Below are 19041 nucleotides of genomic sequence, written 5' to 3'. Positions count from 1 at the left end.
AAACTATACAAAGTGACATATAGGATTTTGATGATACTAAAAAAATATTACTATGTCTTTAATTCTATATTGCTGTTATTTTGGAACATTGAGGAAAATTCCTATGACTCTGGGGACACCTTAAACGCGGATATAGCCTAATTAGAAGTGAGATACGGGAAAACTCCGTTGGCCACGCGGCCCACCTAAAAACAACAACTCAGGTGGACATGTTGCCTTCTTCCTCAATGTCCAAACAAAGGAATTGGCGGGAAGGCAGCGATTGACGTCTACACTGAACATACGGGCATCTGGGGATACCAAAGTGATTGCACGGGAAGGAGATCGGCCTACCGTTGCCATAGCAACTGATAACAAACCTATAGGAACATAATAGAAAGAGTGGACATGAACATCACCGCCTAAATATGCAAATGCTTGTAATTCTGCAACCACTGGGCCAAATCGGATGGAAATTGGCACCCTGAGAAAACACAGTACAGTGAACCAATTGCCAGGTTACCACATAGTAATGTCCAATAACATCACCATATTTGCTATAAAACTTTGAATGCTTATATCTCGCTAACCAAGGGTACCACTGAAGTGAAATTCGGGCCGCAAGAAGGGAACACAAAACCCTACCCCCTCCCCCGAGTTGTAGCGCCCCCTGGTGGAAAAATTTTTTCAAGCCAGGATACGTTAAAATCTAAGGCCACATGAAGCCAAAACCAACCAAACGGCAATCCCTGTACCTCAAAGAAAGACGCAAACAACTTGTACTCCATAAGACTATCATAGAACAAGAACATCACCATATATTTTCAAGTGACCATAACTCCCTCCCAAATTGCCCTAGGAGGCTGGAACTTGGCACACGGAAAGGGGACTAGGAACTCTCCCCCCCCCAAGCAGCAGCGCCCCCTGGCGGCGACAGGCATAAAAATCCAAAAAAATCACATTACCCAAAAACTACCTGATCGATTGGACTGTAACTCGGTGTCAGGGTTAAATGACCTCCAAGGAAAGAGTGGGAAAAATTTCAGGCAAATACAACAGTTCTTGCAGCTCCTCAATGGACGACACTTCTTCTACAACGAGTGACGTCACGTCCTCGGACACCTCATACCTGGAGATGCCAGGGGACCTAACAGTCGGCCCTAGCCCTAAAGGACCGGACTACACAGGCAAATGAGGCGAGGATGGTATTGCGATCCCGCAAATCAAAACCTGTAAGCTCCACCCCAAAGGAGAAAAAAGACGACATGCATCAAATAAAACAGAAAACACCAACAGATGCTGCAGAAGAGGACATCACAGGAGACAAAACATACACAGTACAAATGAAAGACCACACAAATACCAATGATGAAACAGTGATAAATGTTGATACCCAGCAAGAAGCCATAGAAACTAATGGCAAAACAAAAAACATAGTGCTAATGGCAACATATAGAAATCAATTTTTTGACCTATTCCAAACAGGCCACACCGTAACCCCGAAAACGGTGTCCCAACTTGGCAAACTATGGGGCGAAATGGAAAACCTAGTGGTAGAGACAACATTAGAAATAGAAAAAATGAAATGCATACATAATGCAGAATGCAAGGAAAAGACACAAATCAAGCCTACTCCCACCCCTATGCAAATATATGCGAGCATAGCGACAGCAAATAGGGACAAGAAAGGCAACACCGATTCGAACCCTGCTGGCACTGATCCAAAACATATAATAATTATTAAAGCTACACCAAACTCGGATCTCAAAACAAGTGAGGAAGTAAATCACACCCTTACTTCCACACTAAAGGAGGAATTTAAACAACTAAAAATCAAGAGGATCCGAAACATAAGAGATAAAGGAGTAGCAATTGAGACAGCAACAATGAATGACTTCAATAAAATCAAAAATTGTCAGAAACTGGAAGCATTACACCTAACGGCTGAAACGCCTAAGAAATTAAATCCAACATTGATCATATATAATATACAAAAGGATGCTGATGAAACAGAATTCCTAGAGGACCTCCATGGGAAAAACCTAGGAAGTACAGATATAACATTGGAAGAATTTAAAAAAGAAATTAAAATCAGGTTCAAAATGAACACGAAAACAAAAACAAACAAACACTGGGTCCTGGAGGTCTCTCCCAGACTAAGAAGACATCTCCTAAACTCCCAAGGCAGAGTATACATAAGTTGGATGGTCCACACAATAAAAGACTTCATAATAGCATCAAGGTGCTTCAAATGCCTGGCCTACGGTCACTCAACAGCTAACTGCAGACATAGGGATCACAAGTGTGGGCACTGTGGGCTCACAGGCCACCAGGCAAGCAACTGCCCCACACCTGATGCTGCGGTCTGCTGCCCCAATTGTAAAGGCAGGAATAAAAATAGCCAACATTCTTACAGAGATCCATTGTGCCCTGAATTAATGTGTGTCTGCTAAAACACAAGACCCTATCCAGAAACAATGAAATGCTTACTGCATTGTGGGTACTGGTAGTATGAAATGGCTATAAACACAAATGTTGACCGAAAAGGTAAACTAACTGCATACTGCAGCCTGAGTGTTGCAGCCTGGTGTCTGTTGCTTCAATGGGCATCCAGCCAGTCCCCTGTAGCTCATAGCTATAAATTATAGAGCTGTTCTTGGCTAAGCAGGATGCACTGTAAATTGAAACATGGATGAGTAAACAATGTACTAAACAAAATGGCTAAATGGCTCACAGCAGCAGCCAAAAAGAATGTATTAGTATAATATGACTCACTGTCCTTGGAATACAGTGCCTACCCAGGCACAAAAATAGACACTATATGGATAAGACTGTATAGTTAATAACCTGTAATACTGGTCACACTGTGAAGGGAATGGGTGGCTGATGTCACACAGGGCCTCTACCCAGCAACAATGAAATGAGATGGTGCTTGCTGGGGAATGCTGAGAGAGAGACAGCTTGCTAAACATAACCTGCTTAAAAGGTCATCCAACTGCATGCCACACCACACCACAAATAGCAGGTGGGCCGGTGTCTGATGTTCAGTGGACACCCAGTCAGCCCCTGTAGCTCAGTGCTATAAACAAAGCTGAATTCCTGACTATGCAGGATGCTCTGATAAATATGGACAAGTAAATAATACATTAATCACAGTGGCTATATGGTTAAAGCAGCAGATTAAATGAAGGTATTAGGATAATCTGTCATACTGCAACTCGGAACATAGCGCCCACTCAGGCACAACATACAGATACTGTATGGGTATGACCAGAACAGATAATACCAAAAACACTTGTATACACTGTAAAGGTAATGAGTGTACGTAATAAAAGTACTGGGCTCCTCCACTAGGACAGGATTGGGCCCTGCGAGTGCAGAAGCCAGGTAACAAAACACAGTTAACCAAAAACTATGGCCTGAAGGGCCAAATCCTCTGTTCTGTTAAATATGGAAATAACCAAGAGGGCCGGGCTCCTCCACTAGGACAGGATTGGGCCCTGCAAGTGCAGGAGCCCTGGCTATCAAGTATAAACCAAACGCCCGCCTAGGGCTGGATTACGATGTATGCACCCCTGAAGTATCCTTAGGTGAATTGTAATGAATCAGTGCCGGCATGCTCTGTAGATGCATGGGGAAACCTTGTGCGTCGGAGTTATGCCTACCATTGTACCAATTGAATAACTCACTGTCAATGCTAAAGAAAATTGAAAGTAAGAGGGCCGGGCTCTGCCACTAGGACAGGATTGGGCCCTGCGAGTGCAGGATCCCTGGCCTCCAATAACATACTCAAAGCCCGCTCCAGGACAGGATTAAGCCCTGCGAGAGCCTGGGCACAGAAAGATAAAAACCAAGCACCCAACATTACAATGTTTCTAGTTATTTAGCTTATCTTAGTTTTTCTTCTCTAATTTATATGCTATTTATTTTATTTTATCATCCCTATATCAGTTGTTTTATCCTTCTAGTTTACTGTTATCTTCATTTTAGGTTACTTATTTTACCTCACTCTACCCTATTTATTATTATAATTTCTTACTCTGTTCCACAATTTCCTTCCCTAAACCAAATTAAATATAAGAAGTAAACTCCCACCAATTAGCGAAGTAGAAACTGGCTGCCTCCTCGTGGCTAGGGACGGGAGCAGGGGGTCGGGGCACATCTGCCCTCGGCCCCCTGCTGCTAAATGCCAGTCGCCAGCCACAAACAACATAACCACACACAACACACACCATAATGAACACCGAGTAATACCCTAAAATAAAATTATTAAATTCTCTTGCCCCCCCCCCTTTTTTTTTCTAACTCATTCTTTCCCCCCTTCTTCTATTATCTTTCCTTCTCCTTCACATCCTTTCCTTAGAGGAATTCTAAATCATACTGCTGGCAAAACACAAGCTTAACAAACGGCTGACATAGGGGACACCCTGGAAACCGCCAGTAACGTACAAAAATACTTTGCAGTACCTTGTTATGAAGGAAATCACCTGTGGGAGATAAGACATTCCGGTTAATAACTCGGGAACCAAGCATTTCCGGAACTATGTTGATATAAAATATTTTTATTGTCTACATATGAGGAACTCATTCCTGAAATTATGCTGTGTATTTTTAAAACACCCTGTGTATATATATATAATATTGTATTTTAATTATTATAATATATATTATATTATATTATATATTTGTTATAATATATATTATAATAATGAAGTACTTTTTATTTAGAATAATACAATACCAAGAAAATTTTAGGAAGTGCCTCAACAGTATGAGATTACTGCATTAAATAGCAAACCAAGTTTGCTCAAAGCTATATACAGAAAGAAGCTATGTCCAGTATGTACAATGATTTTTTATGGCTTTTATAGCCTTAGGCTTTTGCCCTAGACTTAATCGTGTCTACTTCATTTACTGCACCATCTTGCATCTCATAAAATGTGTATATATATCTTGTTACTTGTTTGTTCAAGTGTTCACAGTGCCTGCCTACTCACCAAGGAGATCCTAGTCAGGGTTGAAACCATGAGGTAGTAGCACATACTTCATATAAACAGCAGTATACTTCTCCATTGTAGAAGTGCTTTTTATTTAGAGTAGTGCAATACTAAGGCAGCTCATGGCATGTGCCTCCACAATATGAGATCAATGCACTAAGTGACAAACCCAGTTTGCTCAGAGATATGTACAAAGAGGCTGTGCCTGCCATATTATAGTGACTTTTTATAGCTTTTGCCCTAGACTTAATCATATTATATAATAATATGTAGTGTGTATCAGTGTAATGTGCAAAGAGGGGGAAAAAGTGGGGGACAGATGTAGTTTGCTAGTACTCCACTTTCTAAAAAGGTTGCAGAGGCAACCTTTTTAGAAAGTGGAGTACTAGCAAACGTGGAGGCTAGCAAATAAGGAGCATTTCTGTTCCTTATTAAGAGTTGGATGAGCAGAAATGCTAAAAAAATCTCTTCCTTGAATACAGTAAACCCTTGCTAATCCAGTTACAGTTAATCCGGATCAAAATATGAAAAATTTTGTTCATAGTTGAGTCACTCAGACTGTGCGCTGATTGACTGTGGAGAGAGAGAGATGGATCTTACCTTACATTGTCTTGTGTGTTGTTCAGTATCGTTGTTGACTCTGAGTCACATGGATGTTATTGCTTATGTTGCTTCATTTGCATACTTCTTTATATGTATATATGTCCATAAGTTAACATATTTTATATAATTATGGGTTCTAAATAATTGAAAAGTGGAATTAAAAAAAAAAACACATTATTTTAACTATTGTTAACAAGCTCAAAGTGATAGAACAACTTGAATATGGTGTTCCTGGAAAAAAAAAATAAAAAAAAATGCTGAAGAATTTGGTATTGGCCAACAGACTGTGTAAGGTATTAAAAAACAAAAAGAATCTATAAAGACATTTGCTTTAAAATTTGATGTGGGGAGTAATAAAAACAGTGTATCAAATAGACAGGATTAAAAAAGCCAAAAAGAAGTGTTGCTGTTAAGTGGTATTCGCAAATCAAACAAGTTAGTGCATACCATCATGTTAGTTTGTAGTAAATCACTGAAGTGGGTGAAATGGCATTGGTTTTGTTTTATCTCATATTTATTGTGAATGCCTTCACAATGAGTTGCCCTAATATTGCACTACCTCGAATAAGCAATGCTTCCCCACTAGAAAAGACTAATGTTACTTATTCTCGGCAGATTCCGCCACCTCCACGGGTGATTGTGTGCACGCACGCACGCGTGTGTGTGTGTTTATTTGGTTTTTAGGAGCATCAGCAACTAAGGCCATATTGCTCCGGGAATATGCGGTGGTCATTCCCTTGACCTTTCTACATCCTCCATATTTGGTGGTGATGGGCTCGAACCCCGGTCTAATCAAGAAGCATGTGCTATGCACTGCTGCTCCTTCCCACCTGGCTACGGAGGCGCCAGCGCGTATATATATATGCATATTAAAAAATATGCTTTGTGCACTTTGGTGCGTTTGCCATATCCTATCAGGTTTATATCTTCAATTCTATCTCTTAAGTTTTTATATATATATATATATATATATATATATATATATATACACACACATACAATGGATTCTGATTATTTGGGACTAGTTATTATTTGGTTTTTAGGAGCATTAGTGACTAAGGCCCTATTGCTCCGGAATATGAGGAGGTCATTCTCTGACCTTTCCACGTCCTCCGTATTTGGTAGTGATGGGCTCGAACCCCGGTCTAATCAAGAAGCGTGTGCTACGCACTACTGCTCCTTCCCACCTGGCTACGGAGACGCCTTGGGACTAGTGCATTTTGGCCCGATTAAGCGGCTACACCAATTATGTGAATTTTCATGTAAAAATAGTTAAAAATACAACTTTCTATGATTTGATTTTCTTTATGATTGATTGTACGATCAAATCACATTACGATGGACTCACCATCGTAAAGTACTGTTCGCTATATGATATGTAGTAAGCGCTAGCCATTGCGGTCACATTCGTGAATTGAATTTTAATTCCATTAAACAGCGATTCTAATTAGGGAAAATAGGAGGAATATTATCCACAAGCTAAAAAGTAAAGTATATTAAGTACAAATTTACACTTTATTACATTACCAATTAAAAAAATTAAATGATACGTGAAAATCGGAAGAGTATTTTCCACAGGTTAGCACAATAAAAATAAATTTATGCTTACTTGTATAGCTTAGTTAATAAGTACTGTAATATGTACATAAAAACTAGTTGATTAGTTGATATTTCTGTTCACTAACATTTGGGTGGGGGGTAAAATTTAAAACAGTAAACAAGATTAGCAATCAATAACAAAGAACATGGCACACAAATTGCAAGTAACACGATATGCACAAGTGAGAAGAGTAACAAGTTACGAAGCTTAAAAAATAGGAATGAAGAGAAGATTCTGAAAATTTATTTTTTTATATGATTTAAGATTTCATTTAAGGGTAAATGCATTTCACCATAATAACCCACAAAATTCCAGATGTCGGTATTATTACAAATTCAATAAGATCGAGTTTACTGTCCTGTTTATAATAGATTGTACTAAAAGAAAATTCCAATAAACAGGGGACTGCTAATTGTTTTATGGTTGTGACCTCCAGAAATTTGACTAAAGGCTGTTTTGCTGGCAGTGAAATTAGCGGGGTGTTAGTGTGATTCGGGGTGCTGTATTTTTTGGTTGCGTTGTGCGTGTTGGAGCTTGTTTCTTTTCACTTTAATTTTTTTAGAAGTGTCTATGAAAATTTTCATAGAAAATTTTTAATGGGAAGACCCCCCCACCCCAACAGTTCAAAAATTTTATTCAAGAACTGGAGCTTGTAGATAAACCCAGTGATGTCTCTTTCTACTGCATTGTGAGGTGGCTGTCAACCAGCATTGTCTTAAGTAGGTTTTTGAATCTGTTGGAGCCTATTATTACTTTTCTTGAAGAAAAGAAAAGATTCTATCCTCAACTGGAAAATGATGAATGGATGCAAGATCTAATGTTCCTTACCGATGTAATGAATTGTCTACAAACTCTCAACTTGGCACTCCAGGGGAAGGATAAGATTATTTCTGATCTTAATCAGACAATTTTCAGCTTTCAGAATAAAATAAGTTTTTCAAAGAGACATATTTTCAAGAAACTTCAATTAATTTCCCAATCTCAAAAGGAGAGTAATACATTCTAATAAATATCATTAAAATATCTGTTTTTACCCCTTTTATTTTTAGCAGTCTCATTTAATGTTAATGAAATGCAAATTTGCATGTTTTTCTAAGATGTTTCTGCAGTTCATTACTGTATTAAATACGCTCAATATAGTTAAAACAATAATCAATCAGGAATTTGAAAACATTTGGTTTATATATATATATATATATATGTGTGTGTGTGTACTTTGTGATTATTAAAACTAATACAAATTAACAGTTTAAAACTATATACATGAATAAATATTAAGTACATGTATTTCTTAATATTTATATAAAATTTTTGTAACAATAAAAACGTGTGTAATATTTGTTCGTGTCTTGTGCAGCTCTCAAACATCTGAAGTTTATCGTATGTGGCTCTTATGTCCAAGTTTGGCCACCCCTCCTCTAGATATATGTACAGTTGCTATTATTCAACTTGCATGCTCTGTAAGCTTAAAGTTTAATAACAAAAATATTTGAGGCAATTTTTTGGTTATTAAACTTAGGCTTAGAATATGATATTGGAAATTGCTTACTTGCCTACTTGGTTATACATGTGATCCTGGGTTGTGGCGTATTAGGCTTCTTAGTAATTTTAACTTATTGCTCACCTTGGAAAACTTTCCTTGTAGCTGTTTGGCAGCTATGAAAAAATTTCCTGATCTTCACATTACAAACTTTTTAAGTAAAAAAAAAAATAGTTTCAATAACAGTAGTTGTCAGCTCATAATTAAGAGTATCCAATACACAACAGAATATAATTAACACTGAACCATCCAATCATGTCATGTCATAGCATAGTAGCCAATAAGAAATACACAATAGAATATAATTAACACTGAACCGTCCAGTCATGTCATGTCATAGCATATATTTGATTGAGAGTGATAAATATGCTGTTTTGGGAAGCTATGGTAATGTTTTCTGTGGATATATTTAATTTACAATTGTGACTATGGCAGTTTATTTTTCTTTGTTTAAAACGTTTGGCTTAGAATGTTATGCTTGATAAAGTTTCCCAATTGCAGAAATGGCAATGTTGCTTTGCCTATTATATTGGGGGGGGGGGAAACTACTTTCTACAGTAGTTGAATATCTGCATTTCACTAACAGCAGAGCCATACACAGTTAGATTTAAAAAACCTAAAATTTTCAGAAATCTAGCAAGGTATGTCCCAAATGAGTTGCTAGACTTATGAGTTTCTGCTATAATTAAAAATTTGGAAAGAGGGCTTTTTACAAACTTTCATTAGAATTATTTGTGAAATAATTCTAACAAACATCTTTATGGATTGAATAACCATTTTCTTTCATAGAGTTGCTAATATTTAAACAATAGGTAATATTAGGTTTCATTTGATAAGCATATATCGGACTCATTCACTTTGAAAAGGGATTACTTGAGATTCATGCCTGTGCTGCTGCTGCTGCTTCCTATCCTTCTGTGGATTTTTACAAAGTACTGATTTATATGATATAAATTTAATTTACTTTTACAAACTATTCTTTTACTATCTCTATTCAAATCACAATCTCTAAATCATTTAAAATATTAAGTATAAAACTCTTTAAGCTAATTCATTCATGTTAAAAGTGTAAAAATGTTTGGTATTGTCTCATCTCAGATACATCATTCTTATATGGTTTACTTGAGAAACTTGCATCATTAATAAATTAACAAATGACTGGGCATTTTCCAGTTGTCGGAAATGTATTTCCTGTGGCATGTGATCCAAGTTGTCTCTAAAAAGTTAAAATAATGCTGAAGAGAAAGCCAATTATGATCCCTTTAAGAGGCACAGCAGAAAGACCATCTATCAGAATTTGTTACTTCACATACTTTAATAAATAAAACTGCAAATTTTTTTATCAATTGTGAAAGTCTTGTGTGCAATGCTTTAACTATCAAACACTTCATAATATTTTAAATTTGATTAATTTTTATATTCTTTACAAGAGTACAAAGAAGTTGCATGCCTTTTCGCATCATTATTGTACAGTCTCAAGTAAACGGTCCCTTGCATTAAATGTTTATCCATTGGAATAATTAAAAGCAATAAGATTAACGTGCGACTTTTAATGTTGTTACAGACCATATTAGAATTATCATATATAAACAGTAATTGCAGCACAAATAGAGAAATATCAACTACACGTTTTCAAGGTCGTAACTTAGTTTTCAAACATAGTGTGACTATTGATATTTTATCCACTTGAATGTGTTAATTTCATTGATTCATCCTTACATTGTTTTTTAATGTCATGATTTTAATTTGATTGCTCGGTTATGCAAATATGTTATTGTTATTATTAATCATTCAGTATTTTATTTAACTATATATTTTGCAGATAATATTTTTTTGTTTGTGTATCTACTTAAATTTTAACTGGATGGTGCTTGTTATTTTTTGTCTCTTAAGAACAAAGTTCTTCAGTGAGTTAAACTTGAGTCACTGTGACTAATACTAATTTTCTACTAGCTGACTAGTATACATGGATGTTTTTGAGGATCATATCTAGTAGTCATATGGTGGATTTCACCCAAGTGTGGAATGAATGAGTTTTAAAAGTGGAACTGAAAAAATCTCTTAACTATTAATACACGTGACCCTCAGGGAAATGTTAATATGAGTGATGGAACTTCGGCTTCTATATCCTCACTTGTTTTCTTTCTGCTGTTTTCTCAAGATGTCTTTTGAAAATTCCTGTAACAACATTTTAATTATCAAAAAGCAAGATAGATTTTTTATTTTTTTTTTCAACACTTCTTTTTTAGTCCAGCTCCCAAGAATGAAGTTGCTTGGTATTATAACATGGAAAATCTTCTTTTTTTTTTTTTTTTTTTCTTGTTATGATGATGACCGATCCCCCTTTGAAAGAAATTAAAAATATAAAGCCACTGTTGAACAAGCTAATATATGATGAGGTATTTTGACACTAAACATGATAGGTTACACAAATTTAAACATTTCCAAGTATTGTTCACTGTTTGCAGCCGGTCTCATGACAAATACAGGCAAAGAAATTATACCGTTTGGATTCTCAGCTGTTGTACTTGTATAGATTAATGAATCTGTCAGCATTGAAAACAACTTTGTCCAACCAAAGAAAATAGTTTTCAGCATTTTCATCCTTTAACAACAGCTACTTTTCCTGATAATGTGAGTGGTGTAATATTATTATGTGTGCATTTGGATTGTGGACTACTTATTCTCATGAAACTTAGAGGGGGATTGAAGGATAGGATATATGATCATAAAATGCCATCAGTAATAGAAACTTTGAATATTTCACTCATTCACAATATTACTAGCCAAAACAACAACAAATTTTAGTCCCTGTGATTCAATGTTTATTCGCACTTTGCCCATACGATAGTGTAAGAAGTGGTTAGATGTATGACAAATTAGTTTATTAAAACAAGTTTACTTAGTTAAAATAATAAAATAATTTTAGCTCTTAAGAATTCCCAAATTTTAAAAATGTACATCTTTGTATTGTGTGAAATTCATATGAATATATGTAACTTTTATATATATTATATAAATGGAATTAATCATAAATGAATACCTTATTTTTCAGGCTTCAGAAATGTTACTTGCGTATGATGAGCATGTTCTAGTCAATACTTTTAAATTTGGAATCATATACCAAAGACAGGGCCAGGTAAGTGAAAATTAATAAAAAGATTTTTCATATGAAATAAGCATATTTTTTTTTTGTAAGTTTGAAAGTTTTCAGTTTATTAGTGCTGTCTGAGAAAAAATTGTGTAAAGTGGTAATTACAGAAATCAGCATAATTAACAATTAATTTAGCCTTTTAACTGATTGCCTGTTTTTTTCAGTTGAGTGTAGGGTGAAACTTTCATATTGTGCTTAAATAAACACAAGACCTTGCTTTTTTGGCTTTTCCTTTCACTATCTTTCAAGAACAATATGAAAATTAGTCAGATATTATTATTATTATTATTAGCTATATGGTGCAAGGAAGCCTGAGGCTTACGCTGCACCAGCAAAAAAAGAAAAAAAAAGTCTGTTATAAAAGACCATTTTTAGGAGGAAGTGTTTGGAGTTAACATACTTTTTATATAGCCATTTTAAAATACAGTTTCTGCTGTTCTAATTGATTATGGTGTGGAAAGCGTTTTTGTTGTTTTGGACTTTTTTATACTTTGCATTGGCTGTCTGATAATTTTAACAATTCATGGAACAATCGAGAGCTTTGTTTTCTATATTTCCGTATAAACTTAAATTTTGCATTCTCTAAACAAGAGTCTAAACTTGTGTATACGTACATACGCTTCCTCTCCATGGCAGTGTATTGAGTCCTGTCATAGACTAGAAGAATTTCTAAAGGCCTTTTCAATCAAGGCAGTTGGCCAATCTCAGGCAGAGTAGGTAGAGTTTTTCAGCCAGCACAACATGCACTTGTACAGACATAATATACAATGGTGCAACATGGCCTAAGTTGCTGATGTACCTAAATTCTAAAAAGGTGTGCGCACGTACACACACAAAATTGATTAAAATAGGTAAATCAGAAAATTAATAGCAATCTGTGGTGGATGTTAAGAAGAATATTTAAGATGGTTGGTTTGTGTTACTGTCACTAACATGCACAAAGCAAATTGATAAAGTACAGTAACGAAGATGAATTAAAGAGTGTAGCATAGCATATCATTGTTGATGCAACCCAGCAGGTGAATCTAGAGCCAGCAGTATATTGATCATATTCCATGACAAATAAAAATGTATACAGCAACTCCCCGATTAATGTAAAGGTAACGTTCAGTCTGTTGTAGCCATCAAGGTGTGAGAAGATTTGGTTTTACTTGTGTGATCCATTCAGCTGCTTGCTAATGGGGGGGGAGGGAATGTGTGATCCATTCATAGCCGTAAACATCTCAGTCAGAGGTGTTTAAGGATAGTACCTGGTCTCCAGACACTGCAGTTTGCAAAACTGAGGCTCTTTCTTGGTAAGAGCACCCCTTAGTTTCCTTCACCAGTCTTGTTGCCCTTTTCTGTATCCACTCCAGCAGCTCTACATCCTTCCAGAAATGAGGCTTCTGGACCTGTATGCAGTAGTCTGTCCTCGTATAGCACGATAGTTGCGTTCCTAGAAACCCTCATGCAATGCAAAATCGTGCAATATAAACAACAGGCCCTATGGGAAAAGTAGGGTTAGGTGCCGACCACCCAAGATTGAACGCCGACCGGGCTAGCCGAGTGGGTAAAGTACCTGCCCGGCAACCCAAGGTCGCGGGTTCGATTCCCGCCTCGGGCTTGGATCAAAGTACTGCAAAAACCTTGGGAGGTGCAATATGGCCATAGAAGCCGATGCGCCAACAACTACCAAATCAAAAAAAAAAAAAAAAAAAAAAAAAAAACCAAGATTGAACACACATTTGGAACCAAAACATTACCAAACACAATAAATAATCGGGTAATTTTAATCGTTATAAAATACGTAAGTATTTTATAACGATTAAAATACGTAATAAAAATAATATTATATTATAATAAAGTATTTTAGTATTTTTTAATACTAAAAAAGTATTTTTTACGGATAAAATACGTATTTTATTTGTAAAAAATGTATTATATTAAATAAAATAGTCGTAATAAAATACTTACGTATTTTATAATACGAAGTATAAATTATAATACGTAAGTCGTAATAAAATATTGCTAATGCTTTTGCTTCTATCGTAAGCAAACTTGCTTTTTATTTGATTTTCTATCCAAAGAGATGACAGCCGTTCCATCTCTTCCAATTTCTTTGTGTCTTAATCTAATGGATTTTAATTATACTTTGAGTTGTTCCCGCTATGAAAGTTGTTTTTATTTTCTCTGCATTCTTTGTAATTCTCCGCGTTGCCTCATTTAGGTCTGTAGCACGTGCAATATCACATGGTCTTTCATTTCGCTCAAAGCGTTTCACAATTTCATATTTTTTCTCTATCGACAGAAGCGGACTGGCCATAAGCCTTACGGGGGAAACCACGGTGGGCCGGAGGCCGGTGTGATTTTGGCCATAAACCGTAGTATGAGGCCACTACAAATTTTCCCAGGTAAGAATTTTTGACCCAGTCCGCCTCTGTTTATCGATATTGCTTCTTTTTTTTTTCTCTCTGAATCTGCAGTGTCTTAGCCAGGACGGTTCCTTTTCACACCTTTTAAGTATTTTACTAATTTTTAGGGAATAAAGCACAATTACAAACGAGGTGGCATGCTTGATACACAGAAACAAAGCTGCGCGCGTGTAGCAACTGAATAAACAACACCGTAAAGGCCGAGATACACTATTAACACCTCACATTTTACTAAAGCACATTTCTGGGGGTTACTACCATAAAACAATAAAAACAATTTCCAGTTGCGTTTCTGCTAGTGGAATCTGTTATAAACTGGTTGTAAACTCCATCTAATTGCATTTGCGATTATATCGATAGCTGGAATTGTTGGTTTTTACGTTATTATGGTGAAATTTGTTTCCCCTTCACTGATATAAAAAACATAAATACATTTTCAGAATCTTCTCTTCATTCCTATCGTGTTGCGTTCAGTTGGGGTGATTCCGCATTCGACTGCCATTTTTCTTGTAAACACAAAGGCGAATCGTGTATAAGCGAATTCGGTTCGTGTTATATAAGATAACGTTCCCCTATTTATAAATCGTGTATGATCGAATTCGTGTAATGCAAACACGTGTTATACGAGGACCGACTGTATTCAAGATGTAGCCTGACCATTGCCTTGTACAATGGAACAATCACCCCCTTATCCCTGCTAGGAAAATTACTGTATATCATTGACAAAACCCTGTATGCTGTCCTGTCAGCCTGTCTGCACTGCTCAGAGAACTTCATATCTGACTGCACAATTAGCCCAGGTCTTTTTCATTTTCCACTTCCCTGAGTATAGTTGCAAATGGTTAGAATGTTAATCTGGAATTACTACTTTGCATTTGTCAATGTTAAATTCATTAAGCCTGATATACTTTCATCAATATCATTAAGAAATACAGAAAATAAAACTAGATCCAGCTCTGAACCTTAGGGGAATCCACTGATAACATCAGTCTGTGAAGAGCAGTGTCTTGTGTCTGTTATTATTAGCCATATGGTGCAAGGAAGCCCGAGGCTTATGCTGCACCAGCCAAAAAAAATTTAAGAACCGTGTGTGTGTGTCTATGAGAGAGAGATAAAAGTAGGAGGGAATCACCAAAAGAGAGAAGAATGATGATATCCAGCTCAGGACCCTGGTTGTGCCAAGCCCATACTCACCAGATGTGAGCCCCTGCCGTAAATTTGATAACCACTGTCTTCTCCCATTCAACCATCCCTTTATCCATAGCAAAAACCCTTCCCTTTACCCTTGATGATAGTTATCTTTAAGTATGGTCCTTGAGGTTGTCACAGACATTCTCTCAGATATGCCAGACAAGCTGTAATTGCTACCTGGGAGTCTAAAACGCTGATGGAACTGATATTCGGGTGACACTCAAGTCAAGTGGACCCAATTTCGGCGAAGTCCGGACGGTCTGTGACAGCCAAATCCTCTGCTTGCACCTTCACGATGGTGGGACTGTTAGTAATCCTGGGTATAACCTCCATGCACAAGCACATAGTGGGTGACCACCCAGGTGTGAACCAACGTAAGCAGGGTTTGCGGTGTGGCGCCCACACCACATGGAGGAATGCCGCCCCTCTATGTTACCAGGCAGTACTAGGTGGTAGATGACTCTCATCAACCGGTGAAATACCACCACTTTGCTTATTGGAGGCTTGAAGTGGTGGAACCCATGTTTAGTCTCTAGAGCTAACTTCCGGTCAACCCTTCCCTATCTCTTCCATCATGCAGTATGATTGATGACTTTTGAGGTTATGATGAACGTCGTGGCGAGATCCAATATTCCTTACATTTCGAGGGTACAGCTCTAAAACGATTTTCGCAGGCCGGCCGCTAGTTAGTACACCGGACCGAACCTATTGGTAACTCTCTAGGAGGCTTCCGGATCAGCTAGTGTATAATCTTGCTACCTCTACTCTGCCAGATAGTGACTGGAGGGAGTCCGAGTAGTGTGTATGTGGGGAGCATTGTCAAGGCCACGTTATGTCAAGGATCTGGGTATATTCTTACCACATGTACGCCATATCCAAAAATTTTCATTACTTCATACAGCATGTCCCACCCACTTTTTCTTATTATTGAATACACCATGAATTGTCAAACTAATAGAACAAGCTTATCTGCGAAAAGATCTAAACCTCCCAAGGACTTCCTAATTCATTTCACAAATATACGTGGTCTCAATTCTAATCTCAACGATGTCCATTTCCACTTGCAGTCTGCCAAACCACATGTACTTTTTCTGACAGAATCTCAGTTATCGGTTGATTCAACTACTGCTCATCTCAGATGCCCAAATTATTCGCTGTATGATTCCTTTCGCCTCAAAGGTGGTACTTGTGCATATGTCCGTTCTGATATTCCCTGTCAGAGACTTGGCAATTTGGAATCTCCTCTCTTTGATCTTCTCTGGCTTAAAATCTCTCTACCTCATTGTGTCAAATTCATCTGTTGTCTCTACCGTTCTCCCAACTCCACTAATCACTTGGAGCTCTTTGACTTCCTCTCGTTGCAACTTGACTGTCTTCAGTCCAACTTTCCTAACAGTGAGGTAATTTTCCTTGGTGATTTTAATGTTCACAACTCCAGCTGGCTTCCGTTTTCTAGTCACACCGACCCAGCAGGTCGAGATGCTGAGGCTTTTGCAATTACTAATGACCTAGCACAGATTGTTCATTTACCTACAAGAATCAGGGACAATCCGAATCATACAGCCAATATGCTTGATCTTTTTCTCACAAACAACCCTTCTAAGTACATGGGCGAAGTGAGAGGTCCTTTAGGCACTTCAGATCAACTTTATGATTGTCTCTTCTCCAATGGAACCTTTATCTCATGGCTATTCCCAACCTCGTGTTGTTTGGCATTACAAGAATGAAAAATGGGATGATCTGCGAGACTTCTTTTCTTCTTTTGCTTGGTCGGATTACTGTTTCAAAACTCCTGATGTAAACGTTTGCTCAGATCGTGTCAGTGAAATTATTCTTGCAGGAATGGAATCCTTTATCCCACACTCCACTTTAAAATCTCGTCCTTTATCTAAACCTTGGTTTTCCAATAAATGTGCTAAGGCTGTTCAAGAGAAGAATGTTGCATATAATTGGCTTGTATCAATTCTTCAGTTTCATTTTCTGCCTACACCAAAGCTCGCAACAATTGTAAAGCAGTTATTAATCAGTCCAAACTAGAGTTTGAACAGGCTAAGAGTAGAAAACTTGCTTCTTGCGCTAATGGTAGCCGAGCATTCTGGTCTCTTGCCAAAGCTATTGGCCGCAACTTTTGCCCATCTCTGCTTCCACCTCTGTTAAAACCAGATGGTTCTGTTGTCACTTCAGCCAAGGATAAAGCTGACCTGCTAGCATCCCATTTTTCTTCCAGCTCATGTATTAATGAACTTGGTAAAACACCTCCCACCATTTGGAACCAAATGGTGGGAGGTGTTTTCAATGCCTTTTCCATTCAATGCCTCCTGTGGTCTTCCGTCAAAAGGATATCAGAAGGATTTTGATGAATCTTGATGCTAAGAAAGCTCCAGGTCCTGATGGTATTTCTCCACTTGTTCTCAAAATCTGTGCTCCTGAACTTACTCCTATTCTTTGCCGCCTTTTTTCACTTTCTTATTCCAAAGGTGTTTTTCCTTCTGCTTGGAAATTTGCTCATATCCAGCCAGTTCCTAAAAAGGGTGACAAATCCCTCCCATCCAATTATCGTCCCGTTGCAATTACTTCTACTCTTTCTAAAGTAATGGAGAAATCAATTAACCGCCAACTCTTAAACTACCTAGAAACCTTCCATCTGATCAACGATCGCCAGTATGGATTCCGTCAGTGTTGATCCTCTGGTGATATTCTGCCTTATGTTACCCATTTATGGACTACTTCAATGGAAAGGCTCGGTGAAACACAAGTAGTTGCTCTTGACATCTCAAAGGCTTTTGATCGTGCTTGGCATAAAGGTCTTCTGAACAAGCTTCCATCTTATGGTTTGCCAACTGTTTTTAGTAATTGGTTATCCAGTTTTCTCTCTGATCGCTCACTGAGGGTGATGGTAGATGGCTCTCTGTCTTCTAACTTTTCCACTAATGCCGGTGTCCCCCAAGGTTCAGTTCTTTCCCCCACTCTTTTCCTCTTGTATATCAATGACCTTCTTCCATTGACTGGAAATCCTATCCATAGTTTTGCCGATGATAGCACATTGCATTCAACTTTCCGTTTTGAGAAATCTTGTCCTGCTCAATCAGCTTCAATTTCTCGAAAATCTGCTACCAATTCCTTAAATGCCGATCTTCAGGTAATTCTCCAGTGGGGAAAAGACAACTTAGTTGATTTCAACCCTTCTAAAACTCAGTCTTGTCTTATATCTCGCAAAAAGGATTCTTCTGCTCCTGTGCTTATCTTTAGTGACACTCCAATTTCTAGGCAAAAGGATATATCTCTTTTGGGGATTACCCTGACTTCTAATCTCTCTTGGCACAAGCACATTACAAATATTGCTTCCTCTGCATCTAAAAAACTTGGTTTTCTCTTTGGCTCTCGGCGATACTTTTCTTCCAAACAGCTGCTCACTCTGTATAAATCGCAAATCCGCCCTGCCATGGAATATTGTTCCCACATTTGGGGTGGTGCCCCCAAAACCTCTCTCAGGATTCTTGATTCCATTCAGAAGAGGGCAGTTAGGTTAATTAATGACTCATCTCTAAAAGTCTCTCCACTCGCTT

At 37.5% G+C, this 19041-nt stretch overlaps 1 protein-coding gene across 5 annotated transcripts in view; it reads left to right on the top strand.

Moving 5' to 3' along the window:
- The window catches only part of RapGAP1 (Rap GTPase activating protein 1), a 344351-nt gene that overhangs the window by 243549 nt on the left and 81761 nt on the right, over window positions 1-19041 (top strand). For all 5 annotated transcript variants that reach the window (XM_090373185.1, XM_090373182.1, XM_090373183.1 and 2 more), the window contains one exon: window positions 11775-11858. In XM_090373185.1, coding sequence (XP_090229311.1) covers window positions 11775-11858 — 84 coding nt within the window. The remainder of the gene's footprint in view (window positions 1-11774; window positions 11859-19041) is intronic.

This window comes from Mastigoproctus giganteus, chromosome 5, assembly GCF_048544385.1.
Source record: "Mastigoproctus giganteus isolate SK-2022 chromosome 5, ASM4854438v1, whole genome shotgun sequence".
NCBI lineage: Eukaryota > Metazoa > Arthropoda > Arachnida > Uropygi > Thelyphonidae > Mastigoproctus > Mastigoproctus giganteus.
The sequence above is the reverse complement of the archived record's forward strand: the minus strand, read 5'-3'. Positions and strand labels throughout refer to the sequence as shown.